We start from the raw sequence: 24,011 nt of genomic DNA, 5'->3' as shown, positions 1-24,011 counted from the left end.
GTCTTTTACATCTCTAACCTTTACATTTACACTGCATTAAAACATATGTTTGAAAGGAGATTTGGCATTTAGACAATGAAAGAATCTGGCTGCACGTCTAGATGGACATATATGGTAATGAGCAATGATTGGCTGATTCTTACCTGAAGGGTTGAGCAGCCGCCAGGTGATTGCAGGGTCTGGTCTGCCATTGGCCAAACAACTGAGTGTCACATTACTGCCCTCATTCACAATGATGTCCTCTGACACTTTGTAGATGTTGGCAGGAACTGGAGACACAAGAGAAAAGACATCCAGGTTAATAAGGTTGTGAAGAGAGTATGAAGAGTGAGCTTTACTTCACACAGACTTAGATGAGAGGTCTCAACCTTTTGAAGTTTTACAACTGACATTTGTGCTCTTTTTATAGACCTTGAAATGTTAAACATGTTTTGTTCACCTTTCTCTAAAACTAAAGTTTGCACTAAAAGCCCTGTGTACCATGCCAGCTGCTTTACTCCCATTGAGTCCTTCACTGTAACTATTGGCTGTAAAGAGAGGTTAAATGAAACACAAGCTGACCTTGAATCTCTCTGTTGAAAGGAAGAGTTTCGAGAAGCTTTAGAAAACCCTTTTCCTACTGCCGTATCCCAGAGAGGTACTTAGAGTAAACTTTCTCAACCTAAGATCCAAATAAGCAATTTAATCTCCTGCCTCGGGACCTGAGCTCATGAAAACTGATTGCTGCTCTTGTCATATGGGGACCCTCCAGACGCTTGGCACTGATTCAGTGCAGACGAAAGTAGGCATTTAATACACAACTGAAAATTTAAAGGTGAAATGAAGAATATTTGTATGTGTCTGTGTGAGGAAAACACAGATGGTCAAAGTAACACGGAGATATTCCTCCAACTGCTCTCACCCCCACACAAACAAACGAGAACCTAGAGGGGTATATATATATATATATATATATATATATATATATAAAAAATTCTTCAGACGAATTGAGAAGGTACAAGCGAGTCAGCAGCTACGATGCAATCAGTCATGAACGACGTAGAGGGTATCCATCATTGTTTTCACAAACCGTGGGTGAAGGGGTTGGGATAAGGTATCGTGTATGCAGATATGCAGAGGTACAAATAATGATCAATGAGTCTGGAACATGATGAATGCTGGGACATGCATAATGCGGGCGAGTGAAGAAAGGTAACTGTTTTTTTCCCCGCTCAACCTGTGATATGTGGATTTACTATTCTAATTTCAGGAAGGAATGCATGTGTGTGTATGTATGTATGTGTCAGGTCATCGAAAATACAGCTCGGAAACATGCCACCCAGGTGAACTCGGTAATTTCTTCTTCTTCTGTATTTGAGCAGCCTTGAAAGTGATGATGCATTTTTTCTGCGTGACATTATGTCTCACACTGATCTTTTCCTAGTTGACGTCGCAGCGCAATGGTGGAACACGATAAACCTAAAACTATGGCTCCTCACCAGCAGAGTTGATGTTTGGGAGGTGAGTTTACCAGCTGTTTGCAGAAGTGATACTTATTTTATCCGCTGCTCGCCATCCCCCGCACCAGCCTGAGAACCTACACGGTGACAGGGTCGTCAGTGTGGCAGCCACCAACAGAACTCCTTAGAGCCCACCTGTTCACAAGCAGGTTCATTTGACTACTATAGTTTTCTTCATGCTCAGGTAACATTTCTTTTATTATTTTGTGTTTCTTTCATTTTTACATTTTCCAAGTACCCAAGTGGCCTTGAGTACATTTAAAGGCACTATATAAAACCATATGATTATTATCTTTTCACAGTTATTCTTGCATACTAAGCAGATGGAGCCTCAACAATCTTCAGTAGTTGGATTCTTTGACCAACAATCACATTTAAGAACAAATTCATTGTTAAAATGATTTTTTAAACTTTAAAAGAAATGTAATCTACCTATAATCCTTCTGATTATTATTATTCTCCTTAAAAATCGGACATTGAATGTTTATTTGTTTTCATATCACTCAGATTATTCTGAAGAACAAATGTACAAATATTAGAATTTTTGAATTTAGTAATGACGTGTGACGCTGAAACTGTGGACATGGATGATGTCTGGCAGCCTGTGGTCTCGTTGCCTCACACATGTAAAATTAACTTTTGATCTGCTCCACTTCTGTGTTTATTGCTTGTCTTTAGGGCAGTTATTATTCACCTTATGCAGCCATGGATCTATGATCCACTCCTTGTACTCCTAATCTACTTGTACATCAAGCGGCCACAAAGGTGAGACACACCTTGGCCTTTTCTCTTTCTGCAGTGTTGTTATCCTGAACCAACTGAGTGAGTCACAATGAGCTTAAAGCCACAGGAAAATTAACATAGCTTTTAACAAATTTGTAGTTTGTAGCCATTTAATGAGCCATTATGTTCTATATAGACCATTCTTCACAAATCTAAGATCAAGAGTACAAGAAATGTGTTTACTGTTTATCAAATGAACACTTATGACCTGTTGTTGCTGTTTAATGTTTAAATGTCTGTATTTTATTATTTTTCTTCATTTTATTTTATTTAAACGCCACCACAGGATATCTTTGCCATTATTCCTCCTTTAAAGGATTCATGTAGTATATATAAGTATATGTATTCATGTATAAGCTCTTAATGGTAAAAACATTGCCAGGCTCTTTAACAGTACATCATGCTTATCAGGATTTTCAACTCAGGGCTATAAAGGGGCCTGATTTTACACAGAGGGGCCAAATATATGTCCAACATCAATGCACAATTTCTGATTCAGTAATGTGGACCTTGAAGTCCTTCCTTTGTTACTGTTAGCTCTATAGCTTTGAGCAAAGCCACACATCATTGAACATACATCGTTATCAACCACTATCATTATATGTAAACTAGCATTTACAAAACATCATCATATTTAGTTGCTACACGAATTGCAAGAAACATTTGTACAAACTACCATGAATACAATGCATAAAATAGAAAAGTCATCTTTTCAGAATAATAATAAAAAGAAGATCTTTCATGTTAACCTTCAATGGGTAGAAACATTGAATACCTATTCTGTATTCTTTTCACATCATTTATCAAAACACTCTTTGTTAAGATCTTTTTCATCACTTCACATTCATGAATGAATAATTTCAATTTTCTAATCTTTGTTTGACCTCAACACATCCATCCATTAAAGTCCCCCCCCAAAAAAACGTATTTGAGAACAAATATAGTCAAGTAGATTCTGTTAACCTGTTAAGGTCAGACGAAGACTTGAAAACGTCTTTGATGGACTAAAACTGAAGCTGACACTGCTCTGCCTTCATATTTCTTAATCATCAGCTGGAGTTAAGTGGCGGATATACAAGTTTGTGCCAAAATGTCAATTTTTGCAACATTATAATTGCATCAGATTTATGGGTCAGCGGTAATAAACCTTAATTGCCAAGACTGAAACAACCGGGCTACACATTAGCTTCACCTTTGTTTCGCTGTCCAAATGATTTACGGATAAAGAACAAGGTTGGGAAGTAAACCATTAAAGCTTATGGGTTACCTGCTTCAAAGTGTCAACAGCAACACAATCAGTTTGCAAAAAAGCTGGTGTGAAAAGTAACAGACTCTGCCAGCTTTCAAAAACAGTTGTAAATTTGTCCATAAACAATCGCACTTAAACCCCAACAGCTCCATTAAAGTTACTCACTGGCCCTACAATAAATAATGCACACTAGTCATACTGCTGTAGTGGGTGGTATCCATGCCAGATACCACAAAGGGCACCAAGGCTTCTGGGTTCACAGCTTTCCATTTTGTTGAAGACTTTTCTTCTTTCATTCTTTTGTTTTCTTATTCCCCACCAAAAAAACACTTGGGTATATATATACTATTTAAATCCAACAAGGCTGGCTTTGTTGAATTGAAATGGAGCTGCCCCATCGACCATGTTTTCCAAGAAACAATATTTCTCTCTTTCAGATTGCTCCTCCAGCAAAGTTATTATTGAAGCTTTGTCTCTGTACGACATCACAATCAGCCTCCACCAAAACTAACATCTCTCTCTTTTTCCCCGTCACACATACATACACATACACACACACACACACACACACACACACACACACACACACACACACACACACACACACACACACACAGAGCATCCCCGAGTAACCCATCTCTCTAATACCAACTGACAAGACAGTCACAATTGTGCCACACAGCATCTTAAGTGAAGTCATACAGAGTTGTTGTCAAAAGACCGAACCGAAATGAAGATGCGTTTTGCAGATATGGGGAGATGGAGCGAGGGGGGCGTCGGGGTGGAGGCACTCGATTGAGGTGACAAAGAATCCAATTGGATTTTTTATCCCCTCCCCACCTAAAAAACAACCACAGCAGGGTGGGTTGGTGGAAGTTGATTGGCTTAGCAGGATGCGCGACGGGAGAATTAATCGCCGGACGCATAGATAAAAATGGATCGGCGAGGAAAAAACGAGCGCTCATACTCTGATAACCCTGTCACCTCTATAAATGGGAGGAGGAAGGATGGGGATGAGAAGTGGAAAAAGGAGACAAGATGAACAAAGGAAGACAATCGTAAGGGAAAGAAGTGTGGATGACATTTCAGCTCTTACGGCAATATAGTGCCTGGCGTCCTGCTGTCAGCGGTGAAGTGGGAGGAGGGAGAAGAAAGGAGTGAATTGTAATCACATAGGTCAACCTTCAAGGAACATTGTTGGAAAGGGCAGCTATTTGAGAGGCACTTTACTGTTGCAACGGCAGGATGGATGAATTCCACAGAGATAGACTGCACTCTGCTAATGTTTTCCTTATGGCTGCATTTGGGTGAAATATAGAATCGACACCAGCATGGCCTAAAAACTTCACATTTAATCTTGTGTTATGTACAGTACAGATACACTGACGCACACTCGCCTCCACATATACACTCACGCACATTGGAAAATGCTTATTTACTCTGTTGTTATTTCATTTTTGTCACCTGCTCCATGAATCTTCAAGTATCGTAAGCCGCGTTTTTTCTTAACAGGCTCCACCGCCGCCACCCTCCACACAAATAAATAAAAAAAAAAATAATGATCTCCTATTTGGTTTTGTTTCCCAATTCCTCAAAAATAATAAATCTCTGCTGAAAACGTTATAAATACACCGACCTTGCTTTGAACTGTAATTTCAAACTTCAAAGAAAGAACGAAAGGAAAGACAGCGAAAGACTGAGACAGAGAGAGAGCGGGAGAGAGGCAGAGGAAGTAGGAGTTATTAGGGGGAAAATGTGTTTGTGTTTGTTGGTTTTTGCAGAAAGAGAGAGAGGGAGAGAGAGAGAGAGAGACAGGCAGTTCCTTAGTCTATGCGATGTGTTATTTACTGTGGGGGGGTGAAATGCGATTGCTAAATGTGTATTCTTGCATGATTAACGACGCACTCACCTTTCATTACTGGCTATATTTATATGCACCTGGTAGTGTAACTATTGCAAAATACTCCAATCAAGATAACAATGTGAAGAAGATTTCCGGTGCAAGACCCGGTTCAGTTGGGTTCTTTCTGTGAGGAGTGTGCATTTTCTCCCCTTATGTCTGTGTTGGTTTTCTCTGGGCGTAGACATAGATCTTAGATGAACTGGAGACACACATTTTTTTTTGTGAAAGAAAAGCTCCATAGACCGAGCCCTGGTGCGTAAAGCCCGGCTAGACTCACACGGAGGGAGCGAGCGCTCCTCTCCACTCTACTCACTCGCCTATGATATTACATTATTTTTCCAGCGTTCCAGAGATCCCAGTGCCTGCCCCGTCAAGTTCACCGTGTCTCTTAGGCTTATCTCTCTCTCTTTTTCCTTTCGTCTTTCTCTCTCCATCTTGCTCTGGCCAAAGAGCCAGGCTACCATGCACAGGCTCCACTAGCCGACCCATGGTGCGCAATGCCCGGCTAGATGCACACGGAGCGAGCGCCCCCTCCTCACCCACACGCTGTTCTCCTTGATGAAGATGAACAACAACCCACACAGGAGTCGTCTCACTGAGGAAAACCTTCACTCCATCTTGAGGGTTTCCACAGCACAGAACCTAACCCCTAACATTCATGAACTGGCAGCCAAGAAAAGATGCCAAACATCTGGCTCTGGCACATGTACACTACCGTTCAAAAGTTTGGGGTCACCCAGACAATTTCGTGTTTTCCATGAAAACTCACACTTTTATTCATCAAATGAGTTGCAAAATGAATAGAAAATATAGTCAAGACATTGACAAGGTTAGAAATAATGATTTTTATTTGAAATATTAATTTTGTTCTTCAAACTTTGCTTTCGTCAAATAATGCTCCATTTGCAGCAATTACAGCATTGCAGACCTTTGGCATTCTAGCTGTTAATTTGTTGAGGTAATCTGTAGAAATTTCACCCCACGCTTCCTGAAGCACCTCCCACAAGTTGGATTGGCTTGATGGGCACTTCTTGCGTACCATACGGTCAAGCTGCTCCCACAACAGCTCAATGGGGTTGAGATCTGGTGACTGCGCTGGCCACTCCATTACAGACAGCAGACCAGCTGCCTGCTTCTTCCCTAAATAGTTCTTGCATAATTTGGAGGTGTGCTTTGGGTCATTGTCCTGTTGTAGGAGGAAATTGGCTCCAATCAAGCGCTGTCCACAGGGCATGGCATGGCGTTGCAAAATGGAGTGATAGCCTTCCTTATTTAAAATCCCTTTTACCTTGTACAAATCTCCCACTTTACCAGCACCAAAGCAGCCCCAGACCATCACATTACCTCCACCATGCTTGACAGATGGCATCAGGCACTCTTCCAGCATCTTTTCACCTGTTCTGCGTCTCACAAATGTTCTTCTGTGTGATCCAAACACCTCAAACTTTGATTCGTCTGTCCATAACACTTTTTTCCAATCTTCCTCTGTCCAATGTCTGTGTTCTTTTGCCCATATCAATCTTTTCTTTTTATTGGCCAGTCTCAGATATGGCTTTTTCTTTGCTACTCTGCCTAGAAGGCCAGCATCCCGGAGTCGCCTCTTCACTGTAGACGTTGACACTGGCGTTTTGCGGTTACCATTTAAAGAAGCTGCCAGTTGAGGACCTGTGAGGCGTCTATTTCTCAAACTAGAGACTAGAAAAACAGTGCTTTTCTTTGAAAAATAAGGACATTTCTAAGTGACCCCAAACACGGTAGTGTACATAAAAGAAGGATGTAGCCTACCTAAAAAATTTTTCTTTTTTAACTTTATCCAATATCCTGTCTATCCTGTTAAATAAATGTTGACCCCGTTTGACCTTCGTAGTCCCAGTTTATAATTTTGGCCCTCTCTGTGATTGAGTTTGACATTGTATTGGTGTCCCAATACATGTTGGGACGGAGGGGTAGAGCTTAGGTGTAGGGCTCTATACCCCTCCAAGCAGCGATTTTTCCAACCCTCACTTCGAACGTGGGGGTACCCAGAATGCCTTGCAAATCACTGGCAAGCTGGGAGAGAGACCCATAAATGTAGTATTTTCTCCATTAATAAGGATTTAACAATTAAGATAATGGTTTCAATATCTTAGTTTAATATCATTTCAATGTATTGTGGTCACTTTTTTCAAAACAACCTTAAAACAAAAGATCGTGACCGCGCTAGCATGCTAATGCTAGCGTTAGCATGCTAGCAATCTTTTTTTTGCATGATAGTCCTGTATTTTCACATAATTTCATATTGCACCCCCCATTTGCGTGTCTGAAAATAGGGCTTTTCCACATGTAAGGACTCACTATTATAAATGCAAGTAGTCCACCTGTGTTTTCATCTGTTCTCGCGTAATAACTCATTTTTATTGTGTGTAATGGCTGTAGAGATTTATTCATTTAAGTAAAAGGTTTTCATGAACTTCAAAAACAACTGTGGGTGACAAATAATCAACAAGTATTTTTAGCCGAGTAAGTTATCTTGCAAAACTATGGAATCATCATTTCCTGACAGTATTCTGCAATTAATATGTCTGTTTGTGTTATGAAAATAGCCAGGCCAATATATATGGAAATTCCCTCCATATCTGGACAATATTGCACTTGATTTCCATTGCCAGTGTTCAGTATCAACGCAGGCAGGACACAAACAATCATATGACTGGAGCAGTGGATGGAGGAGCAGCAGGTCTGACATCTATGCAGGTGACAGATTGTACCCCCAGGGCCGACCCCTCCCACCCTGGACACACTTTTAAAGCCCCTCCCTCTGGCAGGAGGCTGCCGGCCATCAAGTCCAAAACCTCATGCAACAAAAACAGGTTTTTCCCAACTGCTGCTGGACTCATCAACAAGGCCCGGGACCCAAACACTGGACTGCATTGATGTCCCTCTATGTGACCGTGACACCTGAACTTTCCGTTGCCAATAACGGTCTTACGGTGCATACTTCAAATTGCAAACATCTTATCGCTCATCTTGCACAACCCTTTTCTTGAACTTTCCGCTCCATGCGCTTTGTAGTACAAGTCACACTCATCCATTTACACACACAGAAAATACAGTGCATCTATAGCACCAGGACACTGGAAACACCAGTGAACACGAAGAGCAAACTGACCTGCTGTCAGTCAACAGAATGTGATTTTCCATGTGGGTCCTGATGATGCACTGATGATGCAGGAAATGCACCAAAATTGCATAATCAGTGAGTTTCTTGTCACTACATGTACCCTCATGTGTAAAAGGTCCACGTGATGCGGGCCACAACTACAACTTTGGGGTTTAAAACCATTTATCTCTGGATTCGACTACATGAACCAAACTAGAGCTGTTCACGCACCCAGTGAAAGAAAGCAAAAAATTTATAAAAATTATATACATATATAAATATATATATATATATATATATATATGGCATTATATCAGTTTATAAATTTGTGCTGCCAGTATGATTATTTGTCTTTAATGCATACATTTGAATGTATGGTAAATTCCTCCTACTCGACATCTGCTAATGCACCTAAATTCTCATTACGATAAACATAGGTCTATATGATAAACAGTGTTCTCATAAATGTACAGTAGGGCAACTTGTTGTTGTCACTAATGCTTACATGTGACAATATGGTAAATCCCATCTACTCGACATCTGCTCTTGCACTAAAATCACAGGGGAGAGCTAACACATATACACATCATCATCAAAAAATAATAAATGCATCGTTCCTGCTTGGTGAATGAGAGACTGCCGCTATGCCAAACACACAAAGAGACTGCAAGAGACTGTAGGGGAAAATTCCACTGACCAGTGTCTAAGGTATTGGAAATCCCCCTGACCAGGTGTCTCACTGCTGTGATACTGTCTACCTGACAGGGTGGAACCCTTATTTGGCGATGTCTCACTGCTATGACCTTGATCAACAGGGTGCATGCCCTTATTTGGTGATGTTTTCTTCCAACTGCTACAGCGGACGGACAGACACAGATGATGATCTCATGTCTTTCATGTCTTTTTTCATATTATGTTTTATGAAACGCCTCTTTGTATAAGTTCTGGCTTTTGTGAACTTGCGGCCAGTTCCATTTTGAGCACCCGTGCTTGTTGTGTAACCTCTGCAGAGCTTACTATTATAAAGACTCAAAGGCAACTCCAGTCTGAGAATTTCATTATTTCAAATCTCAAGATGAATTTCCATCACAAGACACTTGCAGTTTAACAGAAAAAAGTCTTTCAAGATCAGGAAATAATCTTGCCATAGCACTGCTTAAGTCAAGAGCCCCACACCTCAATTCAGAACCTGGTAACACGCATGCAACACATTTCCCCACTACTCTCCCTCCATGCAATGCTCCCCTTCAGTTTTCCATTTCTTAGAATCACAGGTGATCTTTTCTCTGATGTATCAAAAATACGCCAGTGTTCTTGCTTGGTCAGTTGCAGGCGTATTGAGCATGAAATTAGCCTTTGAGCAGAAGCAGGAAAGGCAGCAGGTAGGAGCAGAAAGCAACCTTGCCCACATGGACTCTTGTCAGATTGGTTTATATTCAAGCTAAACTGTTCATTACAATTCAAGGATTACTGCGCCAAACTCGATTCCGTTCTTTGGGACACAGACAGGAAACAATAAACAACAAAAACAGCTCCGGGCTTTGACTGTTAAATTCATTCTGTTACTTTGCCCCATCACAGTGTGTTGGTTAAAACAACAAAATATCTGTGAATTTAAGGACACAAAACAAGAGGCAGAGTCAAAATAAAACATTTTGATATACTTCACAAGCAGAGCACAGGCACGGTTACGGTTTTACATGACACAACATTGAAGTAATGCTCACCCATGAATCATCCATACTGTCTGTGTACACTATTTAACATGTGTTACATTTTTCCCCTTTGGCTCATTTGGCTCCCTCTTACATTTAACCCCCACTGGCTCTCAATGCGACATTTATAGGAGTGATGTGGCAGCAAGTGTAGAGGAGGCGTGCGATTATGCTCCGCTAATTTGAAACCTCAAGAAGATAATCAGGAGATAGCACTTGCAGCTTTTAGTGCTGAGAAGCGTTGCTGCCAATTACCTGCTTTCTATAAAACAAGGTCAGCCCAAAACCGCCCCTCCAGACGTCGCAGTGATAACAGCAGCTTTTTGGCAACCAGGGTGACTGTGAGGCGGAATGACGTTGCCTTAAAAAAGCCCCTGCAGTGCTTTAATTCTGCTGCTGCTTGTAACTGGTATGTACGTCACTGATTGTCAGTGATCGTCAATGGGCGGCACATGGGACACATCTGGCCTGCCGAAGCCTCCCATCTGCAGAATGTGAGGAGGAAGGAAATGTAATCTAGTAGTTGTTTCTTCATTCTTCAGTGTTTCCCATACATTGACTTACGACAGCATTGATCACCACATATCGATTTCTCTGTTGTAGTATTGTCAAGTGGTATATTTTCATTGTACACCTTCCTCTGGGAAGGCAATTGATTCGCTCAGACCCTCTTTGCCCCCCCCATTTTGAATAGTTCCTCCTCTACGTGTACTTTCAAAACATCATCATGCGTGGGAGGAATGGCTGTTGTTGGCTTTTCCGTACAGACACAAGTCATACAACTGGTCAATGCTAATTCGTCGCCTCTGAGGTGAAATGTTTGTACCCGCAGTCTAGATGAAAACTGGAAAAATATTTTCAGACTCAAAAGGGCTCACCCCTGAAGACCACAGGTATTCAGAAAACAAGTACTTTTAATGGGAAAAAACGCAGGAAAGCTGACTAGTGCGAACATTAGTTATCTGATTCATTTGTCTCGCACATTTCCAGGCTTCAACCGGTTCTGCTGTGGCAGCTGAAGAGGCCACAGAGGGTCAGCTGTAGCTACTGAAGAGTGAGGGGTGTGGGAGAGAGGGAGAGGGGGAGCTGCAACAGGTGAGACTGAAAGCAAACAGAGACTGACAGTAAACACAGAAATAAAGCTGTATGTATAATGCTCATTTATTATCTGTACAAAATTACTTGAACTTCAATGTATTATTTAATAACTAGAAGGGTTAGTGCCGAATTCTGACAAGGCTGATTGGCCACTTGGCATTATTTAGAAAAATGTTGAAAAACACAATGTTAAAGAAAGTGACAAATTTGGCTGGATCATCCCCCTTTGATTGGATCTGCTCGAAAAAGTACTGGTTTCTTCCTTGCACCGAGTTTCAGTCAGACAAACAGCAATGAAAACTGAACCTCTCTGGAAAATGTAATTGACTCAATAAGGCCTCACACTATATTGAAGTGTCTGTTTAAGAAAGAAAAAACATCTTCATGCAAGAATCGGGACAAACTTCTTCAACCTACCAAGACGCTGCGTGACAGCCTCAAATATTGTAAAACTTAATTATTGTTACAGGAATGTAATCTGTAATTCAGTTTCTAAAATAATGAATACAAACCACCACTGGTCCATTTTTTTGTTGTTGATAGTTTTAAGTATCGAATTGAGCTTATGGATTCACACCGATACAGCCAATATTATTGTATGAAAGTGAAAATATCAAACAATAATAAGCTAACTTGGTTGAAGACAAACATATAATTTAATACATTTTTATGCAATATAATATTACAACTAATATCTTTGAAAAGAAATATGTATTTTAAGTCCACTTCGAAAAGCCTGCTCAGATGAACTCTGGTCGTTGGACAAATGCAGTGGATGAAACCTTGAACCTTGACCATAAACTGAGCGATCAACAGTCATAGAATTGCGACCATTCAAGGGCTGAAAGAGACTCGCACACAAACATCTCTGATAAATCTGCTGCAAAAAATTGCACCCTTACAGATAATGTGGTTTACTGAAAGACTTGAAGAAGAGGAGGAAGGAAAAGGCTAGAGGGAAGAGGTGCTACGAACAGGAAGAAAAGAGCAAAATGTAATCTGTGCCACATCTCCAAATGTCTGCAATGTGCTTGTGTCGATAAAGAATATCTCTTTAGATTAACACTAAGCCTTGTGGCTCAGCCGTTGGTTGTACTCTTACTTCGAAATCGCACACACACAGTTGTATGCATGACCACAATACAGTCACAAATACACATTTTGTTTTCTGTAGCTGAGACCGTATATCCCCATACTGCATGACTCTGTTTATAGCCACCACTGATCCCTTCAGTTATTCAAATTGGCTTTGTTAAACAATGTATCCGTAGAACACAACTGCTGTGCACACATTTTGCCTGCAGCCAAACACACACATGCATGTTTTTACATCTATCATAGTTAGGACACTCATTGGCATAATGCATTCCCTAGCAACTTAACCATCAAAACTAAGGCCCAATCCCATTTCACCCCTTGGCCCTACCCCGACCCCTTGTTTTCCAGGGTTATCTTGCTCCTTGAAACAGACTCACAAGGGGTAGTGGTTGATATCTTCCTCTACGAATTTGGACAGCACTTCAGGAAGCTGTGACATCATCAGTAGTCATCGCGAAAAACCCGACCAGCATCAGTAGTCGTCGATTAAATAGAAGCAACAAAATGTTTTGCAGGGGATGTCATTGTAATAACATTGTTGAGATTTTAAATAAACCAATGCTATTGTTTGCAGTTACTAAAGTGACAAACCTATAATATCCAAATAAAATCTGTGCTAATGCAGTTGAATCAATGACATTTGAAATTGAAAAGCTTGGATGCTCGGCATTATTTCACGTATGAATCAAAAGCACACAGCATCAGGCTGCTAGCAGTGGTCTGTAGGCGACCCTGCCAGGATGCTTTGTTATTAGAGGAGCAGTTTAGTTCAGTAACATCGCTGCTATACGCTGGTTAAATCAAGTGCATCATGTTTCTTCAAAGAGGGGGGGATGCGACATGAAATTATTATCATGCAAAAAAAAAATATCGCTAGCATGCTAGTGCGCTACCGATTTTATTTTAAAGTTCTTTAGAAATAAATTAACATAATACATTGAAAGGATATTAAACTAAGATATTACAATCATTATCGTAATTTTTAAATCCTTATTAATGAGAAAATTGCTGCATTTGTGGGTCTCTCTCCCAGCTCGCATGTGATTCGCAAGGCATTCTGGGAAAAACTTGGGCCTACCCCTCTGTCCCAACAAGTATTGGGACAGCCTACCTCTAGACAGGACAGTGCAAAACGAAGGGGAAGGCTAAGGGCTGAAATGGCATGGGCCTAAATGCCTAACCTTCACCCAAACCTTAAACTAAACCTAACCCTAACACCAAGTCTAAACCCTAAAACAGCTCATTAAAAGGGGTCAGAATGTGAGGACCACTTTGTCCTCACTTTCCCAAAATGTCCCCACTCTGTAGGCTCAAAAAAGTCCTCACAAAGGGATCTGTACAAGTACGCACACACACACACACACACACACACACACACACACACACACACACACACACACACACACACACACACACACACACACAGACACACACTAATTCCTCTCTGCCTGGCACTGCAGAATTAAAAGGAAAGAGAATGCAAAAGTCTGATTAGTGGGCTGACTCTGCTGCTGCAGGAGAAGAAGCTCAAGTGGCTTGGCAATGCCAGTGTGCCCCTTCCCCTCCCTCACGCACTCTTAGCGGTTGTGAACGCAGAAGAGGAGAGGAGAAGGCAGATGAAAGAGAAAGAGAAGTGATGACAGAGTATAAGACACCAACAACTTTCCCCCGCTGTCCCAACTGTAGCTGTCAGCAGCTGCAGTGCTTTAAAAAAAAACAATATGCTGGCGAAACTTTCAAAGGAAATACCAGATATGAGACAATGGTCTGCTGGAGGCACTGATGGGAGCGAAAGAGGGGAGGGAAAAAAAAGCAGCGGTATTCTCTGTGTTTTTATGAAGGAGGAATTTCTCCATTTGAGACCAAATACATTTCCATTACTTGGAAAGGTGATTAATTAACGAAGATGTGTTTTCAGTTTGTGTTGAGAGGTGTTTGTCTAATAAGGGCCCGCAAGGATAGCTAAGGATAGGATAACTTGTGAATCACGTAAGAATCTAATTGGTGTCTGCATGGACAGAGGGAAAACAAGAGGTGTAAAGCAGAAATGTTGCAGCTTTTCGCTAACAAGCTGGCACAGGCAGCCAGGGAGGGTCAAGGAAGAGAAAGTGCTACAGATAGTGTTTTCTCCCCCATAAAACTAACTAATGGCAGCTCTTGCCCTTATGAAAAATGTCTATGTTTATATTCCATATAAGCTGTAATTCTTATCTTGGCCTAACGGAGGTACCTCTGTAAATCCTCTGCCTCCTCAAGAGCAATAGCTTTGTACTTTAAGCCTGGCATTCACAAAGAGCGGAGGGCTTGCCAAAAGGCTAAGGAGATTTTGCATTCAGGCCATCAGATGATTTAGAGGCATATGATATCATACAGCTCATGATAATGAGAAAAAACAAAGATGGCTAGACAAGCTAAATCCAAGGTTATAGAATATTGGTTGCAATGGCTGCCTCTCCCTCTCCAGGTACCATCTCTTCAACTGTTTAATACAACTTCATGCCCTTTGCTCCTCCACTTCCAAATACCATCCCTCATTATGTCACTTTGTCCAGACAAGGCTTATTGGAGATCAGAAGTCCCCCAACAAAACCCTATATAAGTACACAGCTCAGTTTAGACGCCTTTTATGCCCCACGACTTCCTATTTTCCTCCCAGAGTGAAACCACCGTCACCTCCTATTTCTTTCTCCAGAGCTATTTCAAGTCTCAGCTGGTTCAGCAGAAACTTAACTTCTGATGGGGAGTCAAAGGTGCTGTGCAAATCAGTCTTTTGCTTCTCCTGTTTCTTTTGTTGCTGTTTCAGTTAGAAAAACTGCATAGTAATAATATATACAGTGGGGTTTAAAAATCTTTTGGACCTGAGTATGTATTTATTCTTGAATTTATAAGTTTATACACACTAATAATGAATTCCTCGGGATAGCAATAAAAAGATCACTTGAGGGCTTAATATTGTACAAAGCAGCTTCACATTGACTAATTATTTTCAGAATCAAAAAGTTTTAAATCTGTATGAGCTGTGGTGGTTTAACTTAACAAGTGAATATTCAAGAGCTGATCTTATTCCATAAAAAACTGTCCATGTACACTCAGCAGAGATTTCGATTTTCCTCGTTGCTACAGATGAGTAAACCTAGACAGTATCTTATTGATTATGCAAATTCAAAGTGAAACAAAAAGTTCAAAGCAGCAACGTACTTCTCATTATTCACTCCAGCATTAAAAGGGATCAAATTACAGCTTGACTTGTGGCATTCAGATGGTCCTTCAGCATAATACTGATCCTCAGATGCCCTAAAGGATGTTAGGTGGAAGTCAAACCAGCAATCAGCACCGACAAATCAATAGTACCTGATCTGCCCCCCGTTCGCTACAATTCACTAGATTACAATGCACACTATAATAAGGAGAGTGACTGTGTATATCTGTGTGGGTTCAATGACGCACAAGTGCGCTATGTTCACGTGTGAACATTAACAACTCAGATCCCTCCCCAGAGTAGAGGCCTCCAGACTCCTTGGTGAGCAGCCATTAACTTTTAACCTGAAAGTGGGTCCAAAAGGTTCACCATTTATTTCAGCCTGCAGCCTCACTGGCAGACTCTTAGCAGTGTCAGGCTAATGACAACGGGTCAATGGGATCAATGTGCAAGAGACAGCTGACAGATGACTACAACAACAATCTGTTTATTAGGGAATTCAAGTGTAAATACACATGGGTACATGCACATACCTTGTAAGATGCATAAAATAGGGAGGAGCAGATTAAAAACATTCAAGTGAAAGTGAAATGATAGATTTGCGGTCATAACAATGGCTTTGACACAAAACCTCTCTATTGGTGCATGGCACTGTTACACAAATAGCCTGATGGGTGTAATGGGTTCTATTCACAATCTGACAAACAAATATTGTGATGGAGTATTGGGTTTTATTTATCTTTGTGGTACATCAGAAAACCTCTACAATTGACACTGCACTCCCCAGGATCATGTTCAGCAACACACCTCCCAAGTTCGAACTACTGTACTGAAAGTAAAGACTGTTTGCTGGTGTATAACCCAGAATCAAACAATTGTTTTCCCCAAAGACAAGTGTTTTCACTTCAACAAATATGAAGAATAGAAAGTTTCAAATTCATAAAGAAAAATGTACTTGGGTTTAAATAGATTATAGATAGTTTTGGGGCTATATAACAGTTTGTAAAATGACTTTCTTCTCAAACTCAACAGATGGTAAAATCAACACAACTCTATCAAAATATCATCTCATCTGTTTTTCTTGTAATTGGCACCAAATTGAGTTTATTTTGTGTCACTGAAATTATCAGTTTTTTGTCAAATCAGTATAATTAAGTTTTATTGAATCTAATTTTAACACTTGTTAGCTAACTAATTCCCACATCAAAATAAACGGATAAGAAACCACTAGTCCATTTTATGGATCTACATGTGGCTGTCTGTGATGTGATACGTCAATAACCAGCTTAAAGCACTCCTCCCTCCTGATCCACCCAACACAGTAACCATGGTTTAGTGCCTGAGTGAGCACTTTACTACAGTACGTTCACAACACCACACAGGCCTAACAAAAGCTGTCACAGGGAAGTTCTTCTCCTTCCTCTGTGAGACCAAGCGCTGTCTGCAAAGTGCTTGGTGGTAAATACCAGCAGGGCAAAGTAAAAGGGTAGAGACCAAGTGTAAAATAGTTGAATCAGAATTGATTGCATCAGGCAAAGTCCGTTTTTTGATTTTCCAAAATATGTCTGAACTGAAAAATGGTCAACAAGAAATACATTATTTTGTATTCATTGGTTATAGATGTACATTATTTAAGTGAAGCAATTAAAGCTCAAGTTAGAGCATGAGAGCATGTTGTGCTTAAATAGTGATTTCAATAATCACCTTATCATTAAAATACAATATATTCTATTTCTAGCTTTTTAAAAGTTATGATTTGCTGATATTTTATAACCCTTGAATATCCTTAAGTTCTGGTTTTGCAATTTAAACAGGCCACCATTGGATATTTTTTCAAACTTGCACTTAAATAATGGATCAGAGCTCTACATTGGCTCTAATTTTACAAACCTGCCCCTGCAAAGCTCAGGATGTAATATAATAATATATCTTGCAAACTGACCCCTATTCACGCAGGACGTGCTTGATGGCTGCTCCTCAGGTTATTGGCTCTGAAGGGGTGAACGGTTGTGTAATAGGCCCTCACAAAACAACAAAGGCATGGCATCTAATTAGGCTTGAGAAAAAACATGCTGTTTAGATGTTTAAAAAAATTAACCTTTTATTCAAATTTCAGTTTTTTTTTTATTTCGTCCGCTGCGCACTCACATCAAATTAATTTTCATCACCGATACTGGGTACAGGTTCAGGACCCAGTATTGGAAAACAAAGATTGGGAAAACCAACGGTAAAGACAGAGTTTACACAACTTGTAGAGTGTGTCATTAACTCGAAAATGTGAGAGCAGAGTGCCACCATTATTTTGGTGTAAATTGGTAGATCTGTCGACTCTCAACTGGCTTGTTTATTCTCACTGTGATAAGAACTGTGAGCAGCTGTAAAACGCACCTGACACACCCAGCTGGAGACCCCCCCCCCCCCCCCACACACCGAGTATCTGACTGAGCTTACAGCTGCTCTGCTGGCTGATAGAACGGGTGTGTTCGCCATCCCACTTTCTGTCCTCTAGTCTCTGTGGGTGGCACAGTGCATTCTATTTTTACTGGGAAGTCAGAAAAGTTCCTGCCAGCACGTTTCAAATGGAAAGGCCCCTGAAGTCAACATTTTGGACTCGTAAAGTTGCAACAACCTCACCAACCCCACTCTCAACATCCACACAAGAGTGGTCAAAGCTGTAGTAAGATGTTGACGGTTCAGTCTTATTTATGTCTAGTGAAATCATTTGAACACACTGTACTGCTGCACTGTCCATCTTCCATCTGTCCATGTTTCTACAATGTTTGTATCAGATAAATAGTGGTAACTAGTATCTACTAACTAATTCCACAAACGTCTGTCTGTCTGTCTGTTTGCACAGCGCATATCTTGAGAACCGTCTAATCAGCTTCACCCAGTGCTGAATTTGGTGTGATTTGGACACGTGATACCTTCAATATTAATAAAATTTGAATAAATAAGCGATCAGCGCTCCATAGCAGTCCGAAGGTGGGCAGTTTGACTTCAGTCTGTAGACTTTTATATCACCATATCACATCACCTCACAGAAGTACTTCCTGCTGGGCAATTGTCTAAACAGTAAAGCACAAAGTTTGTATGGTTGCTGCCATGCTTTATATGGAGCTAAACTGCAGAGCTCTTATTTTGAAAGGTTGTGAATTTGGGTCTGAAGATTTTGTCGATTGCAGACCTCTGAGATAGCCAACATGCAATGTATGAAAAATAAACAGCAGTTTAATAAATCACTCAAACTTATATATAGAGCCACAAATGTTAACGCCTTGTGAACAGGTGGTGTTTGAGGAGTTTTTTTGAAGCTGTCCAGAGATGTAGCGGATTTCGTCAGGGGAGAGAGTTTTAGAGGGTGGGGGCCAAGACTCTGTCTCCAAAGGTTCACAGTTTGGTGTTGGAGATTGAGAGCAAACCTGTGTTTGAGGACTGCAGCCTTCTGAGCAGAGTGTAGGGGTGGAGGAGGTCAGTTAGATATGGTCGGGCTAGGGCGTGGAGGGATTTATAGGTGAGAAGGAGGAGTTTGAATTTGATGCAGGCCTTGATCGGGAGCCACTGGAGGTGAATGAGGGTCGCGGTTATGTGCTGCCAGTGCCAATAATGATAGTATATTGTATAACTGTTAGAGGAGGACTCACTAATGACAAGGAATACTACTGAAGCAGCTCTGTTGCATTACCACAGGACAAGAGAATATCCCATTCCAACCAGACACGGCACTAGTTGCTAACAATGGCTAAAACTAAACTTCCCCCATCCTGTGAAATAAACTAAATTTCTGACTTAAACTGGATCACCGTCTGTGAGTGTCAGTCCCAGCTCTGACTTATGGCTTCCGAGGTCAATGGAATGCAGCATAGTTCTCGTTACCTTTCAACTTCCTCTTTGCGCTTTGTATATGGATGACCTCCGTATCGCTAAGCCTCTTACTCCGTCCCATCCTGCCTTGCACTTCCTGTATTCTCTTTGTCTCCTGCCATTCTGTCTCCTTGACTCTTACCTCATTGCTGACACCACTTCTTTGTCTCCTTTCTTCTCATTCTTCCTTCCCTAGTTTCCGTTTCTGTGCTTTGCCTTGAGCTGCAATCTAATGAGCAAGTGGCTGGTGTTGGGAGACTGTTTCCTAGCTCCGAGGACAGATAACAAGCCTATATGTTATTTACCACAGTGGCCATTGCAGCAGCTGACCATTGCTCTCAAAGACCACCCCTCCAGGAAATATATTTCCCATCAAATCCATGGCTGTGCATCAAAGTGCCGGGAAGAGGGACACACTTGACCATACTCAGCAACTGTGGCTATGAGATGCCTATGCAGTAGAGAGCGACATATTGTAATGAAGAGTCATACATATTTTACCTCTTACAAGTGATAAGCAATTTTTTTTCTCATTAGTGGGATGTATTTTTAGTTTCTCCGAGGGCCTCCATTCTGATTACAGTGCACGCCTGTGCCTCTAAAGAGAAGGTGTGGAATAGGTTTAAACAAAGCAATGCCAAGACCGCTGTAGTCACTTCATGGAAAGTTACTAGTCTGTTGTTACACTTCTGCTCATTTAATACAATTAAATTTCTGACAAGAATTCACACCACTTCCCACAAACTGTTAAATCAAATACTGCCCCCGCATTGTTTTAAAAGCAGCGATCCATTAAAGAGACATGCAAAAAGACATTTGCTAAGTGTTTAGCACTTCCCTGCAACACACAAGACTTGGTATGTAAAGCATTGCATCAGCGCTGGCTTCCATATGGTCCAACCAAATAGCATGCCAGACATCTGGCGGGGTTAGTGGGCACTGGCAGAAGTAGCAGCCAAGTAATTTCACCAGGAGAGAGCGAGGATGTGCATAAGTACGTAATGCATGACAAGCACATGGCAGATGTCAGCCCAATTTGTTTTTGAAAAATGAAATACACAATGGCTTCAAAATTATATCCTGCACGTCTCTTTAGATTTACATGATCATATGACTTTCATCAAAGACTAAATGGCCAAACATTTGCTAAAACTGAATACAGATAAGACAGGTCCTCATTACAGCTTCCCAAATCCATCAATCTATTGGTTCCCTCTCTCCTGCCGTTCAGACCAGTCTCAGTGCTTTATTTGACCAAGCAGTTCAAAATTACTGAAAACCTAGTTATTCACACTGGCTTTTGTCTCACTGTTAATATTGTAATGTTTGAATCGATGTGTTTTTATTGTCTTTCGGTTTCTTTTTTTTGTTTCACTGTTTTTATAGCATACATTTATTGTGTAGCCCATTTTAGTTATGATTATGATTTAGTTATTTTATTCACTTTGTCAATTTGTTCTGTGGAAGGTGCTTTATTAAATAAACTTGTCTTACTGTCTCAGTCCATGCATGCAGCACTCTGAGACTGTGCTTAGGTACTAGTGGTGCTTTGAACTAACAGCTAACATCACCATAGCCGTTTTCAGACATGACCTACGGGTAAAATCCTGAGAATTGAGTTCACACATGCACCTCCTCTGGAGAAAATATAGAGGAGCTGCGGAGTCCAGTGCATATGTCTGAAAGCAGCTCATGCTAACATTCTAATAAACAATGCAAACAGTTTTAATTGGTAAAGTTGAGCACATTCTACATTACAGTTAAGTGTGTTTTTTGCTTATTAGCATTACACACAGAAGTGAAGCAGAGGCTGAGAGGAATGTCATTATTTATGCCTTTTTTGGTAATCAACAAAATGCATACACAAATACATTTTTGTAATGGAACTAGATGAAATGTTACTTGTTTTTTCCTGAGGGGGGTGATACTAATTTCACAATGATCCATCCAGTAGAGCTTGAGACATATCACTTACAATCTCAAATCATAAAGGCCCCCATATGCCTGTATGGGTCATGTTTCCAGTCTCCCTCCATGCAACATCAAATGTCATCACCAAAGTCAGTAGAATTTGGAAACTAGAACGTCCTTACAAAATTTTAAGGCAGTCCATCTGCTAGTTGTTGAAACAACTGAGTCCGGATCAAAGAGGAATTGTGACCGACACACCAACAAGCCAACATGGCCATCCCTCGAGCTAGGCTGCTGGCATGGCTAAAAGCATGGCTCCTGCTCCTATTCTAAGAAGGCCTGCACTTCTTTTTTCAAACTGCTGACAGTAGAGAGAATTAGAAAAGGGAAGTAGTTTGAATCCACATGGGTTTTCGTAGCGCTGAGCCTGCTACAACTGAGCCATCAGGAAGCCTCTGAAATCAGATATCTCTCAGCGTGTGTCTGAAGTTCAGGCTTGTGCCACGGACACATGCTATGTGCGCACAAAACAAAGGCAATTGTTCCTCATGCTGCTTTCTCCACTTCAAGGAACTGCATTGATGTAATATGTGGAATCATTAACAGACCCAAGCATCCATATGCTGTTCTCACCAGCTCAAAATGAGCGATTTCTGCTAATATTTAGCATGTTCTTTTCACCACTGTTGACATGTGTCTGAGGAGCAACCCACATGTTTGCCTCTGTGCTCTTATCCAGCGTGTGGTGATAAAGTGGGATCAAGGCCTAGCAGTAGGAATGACCTGAACACCAAGGGGGCTGATTGGCAGTTCCCACACACACACACACACACACACACACACACACACACACACACACACACACACACACACACACACACACACACACACACACACACACACACAGCAGGTAACGCTGAGCACTCATGGAAGAAAGGATGACAGTATTCTATTAAGCCACAGCAGGGTAAAAATGTTAATAAGCGCACAGCAGTTATATTCATCTATACACAACCATGCACATTTGCCACATGTTGTGTGTTGCACACCAGACATACACTGACACAACCTCTGCACACACCTGACCTCATCTCTTCCCCTCTGAGAAAGCAGGTGAGGTCAGATTTAACCATGTCACTCAATCTCACTTCAAGAGCCATTCACAAGCTCGAGTGCCAAAGGGCTGTCCATCTATCTGACAGGCCCAGGTCACTTAGAGGATGGAAAAAGATGGAGGGAGAGGATACTGGCAGGTTCTATACAAGTAATGGGTATGCGTGTGGGGAGCGGAGGTGATGGAGAAAGAAATAGTACTCCTCTATATCAGAGATAGGACCGGGGGAGATGCTGGTCGGAACTGATGGCCACTGGCTCGCCTGGTTAGTCAGTGAAATATGGCTGTGGTGGCTCACCTGCATCCCCTGCAAATACCCCTGCTGTCATGGGTGCCCATGGGATGGCCCCATTTAAATGCATGAGAGCACCTCTTGCAGCCAGCATAAAGAAGATTAAAGGAGGCTGCAGTTTTTTATTTTTTTTAGAGATTCAGTCTAAGCAACATAAGCTCAGTAGCCCAGGGAGAAAAAGGGAATGGTAAATTGTTGCTTTCATTAAAACTTCAAGGAGTCAGTTTCATTATGAAGGTTCAAAGGCAGTGGGAAATATGTGTGGCTGCTTTCTCCCACCCTCTTTTTCTCCGTCTCTTATTCCTCTACTTCATCCAACAAGGTAGCTATATGAAATAATGGGCAATGTGATATCTTCATGCAATCTTGCGTCTGGATGACTGTTTATGAATGTGTGTCTTGTTGCCTATGTACCATCATGCTCATGGCAGGTATGTCGGTGCATGGTGCGGCTGACTGCCGGCCCTCTCACAAGCCAGTGCTTCTGTGGGGTTTATCGGGGGGTTTTCAAGTGCTCCAAACTTTGATTTCCTCTTGATAATGTTTACAGGCTAAAAACAAAACACCATCAGTGCTTTCAGAGATGGTCAATCAAGTGTGCAAGATAGCATTAAAAGCTGCATCGATCAATATCTTTATTTTTTAACTATGGATCAAATTACAGTGCATAAAGTGAGAGGGGTTGCTCTTGGGGACAAACCTGCGGAGAAATATCACACAACTTAAACAGAGAGTTTTAAAGTCTTCAGCCTCACTCTTCTGGCTTTAAGGCATGTAACTGTTTTGATTCAGTCTCACTTTTCTCACAGTTCTTTCATCCAGCAGCAAGTGGTTGTTTTCAGTGAAAAGCTTTAAAAAAAGGAGTATACACTGCCTGACCAGCGACACACATTGAACCAAGCTGATGTAGACATAGTAGTTCATTTTACATATAAGGAGCAAGAAACATGTAAAAAAATATAATTTGTTTATAACCTCCAACAAAAAGTTTATGTTTTCAACTATGTTTGCAAAGAGTCCGGGAATGATTTCCACAAAACCTTGTGAAATGATGTTGTGTGAGTCAGAAAAAATCCCATAAAATGTTGGAGTGGATCCGAATCAGGAGGCAGATCCAGGAATTATAAGGATTTTTTCTACATTTCTC

General features: G+C 41.1%; 1 protein-coding gene across 3 annotated transcripts in view; it reads right to left on the bottom strand.

Annotated features, from left to right (window-relative positions):
• Nucleotides 1-24,011, bottom strand: part of lsamp (limbic system associated membrane protein) — a 607,348-nt gene that overhangs the window by 37,585 nt on the left and 545,752 nt on the right. For all 3 annotated transcript variants that reach the window (XM_034604932.1, XM_034604931.1, XM_034604930.1), the window contains one exon: nucleotides 144-269. In XM_034604932.1, coding sequence (XP_034460823.1) covers nucleotides 144-269 — 126 coding nt within the window. The remainder of the gene's footprint in view (nucleotides 1-143; nucleotides 270-24,011) is intronic.

The sequence above is a fragment of the Hippoglossus hippoglossus genome, chromosome 13, assembly GCF_009819705.1.
Source record: "Hippoglossus hippoglossus isolate fHipHip1 chromosome 13, fHipHip1.pri, whole genome shotgun sequence".
Classification (NCBI taxonomy): domain Eukaryota; kingdom Metazoa; phylum Chordata; class Actinopteri; order Pleuronectiformes; family Pleuronectidae; genus Hippoglossus; species Hippoglossus hippoglossus.
This window is presented reverse-complemented; position numbering and strand designations above follow the sequence as displayed.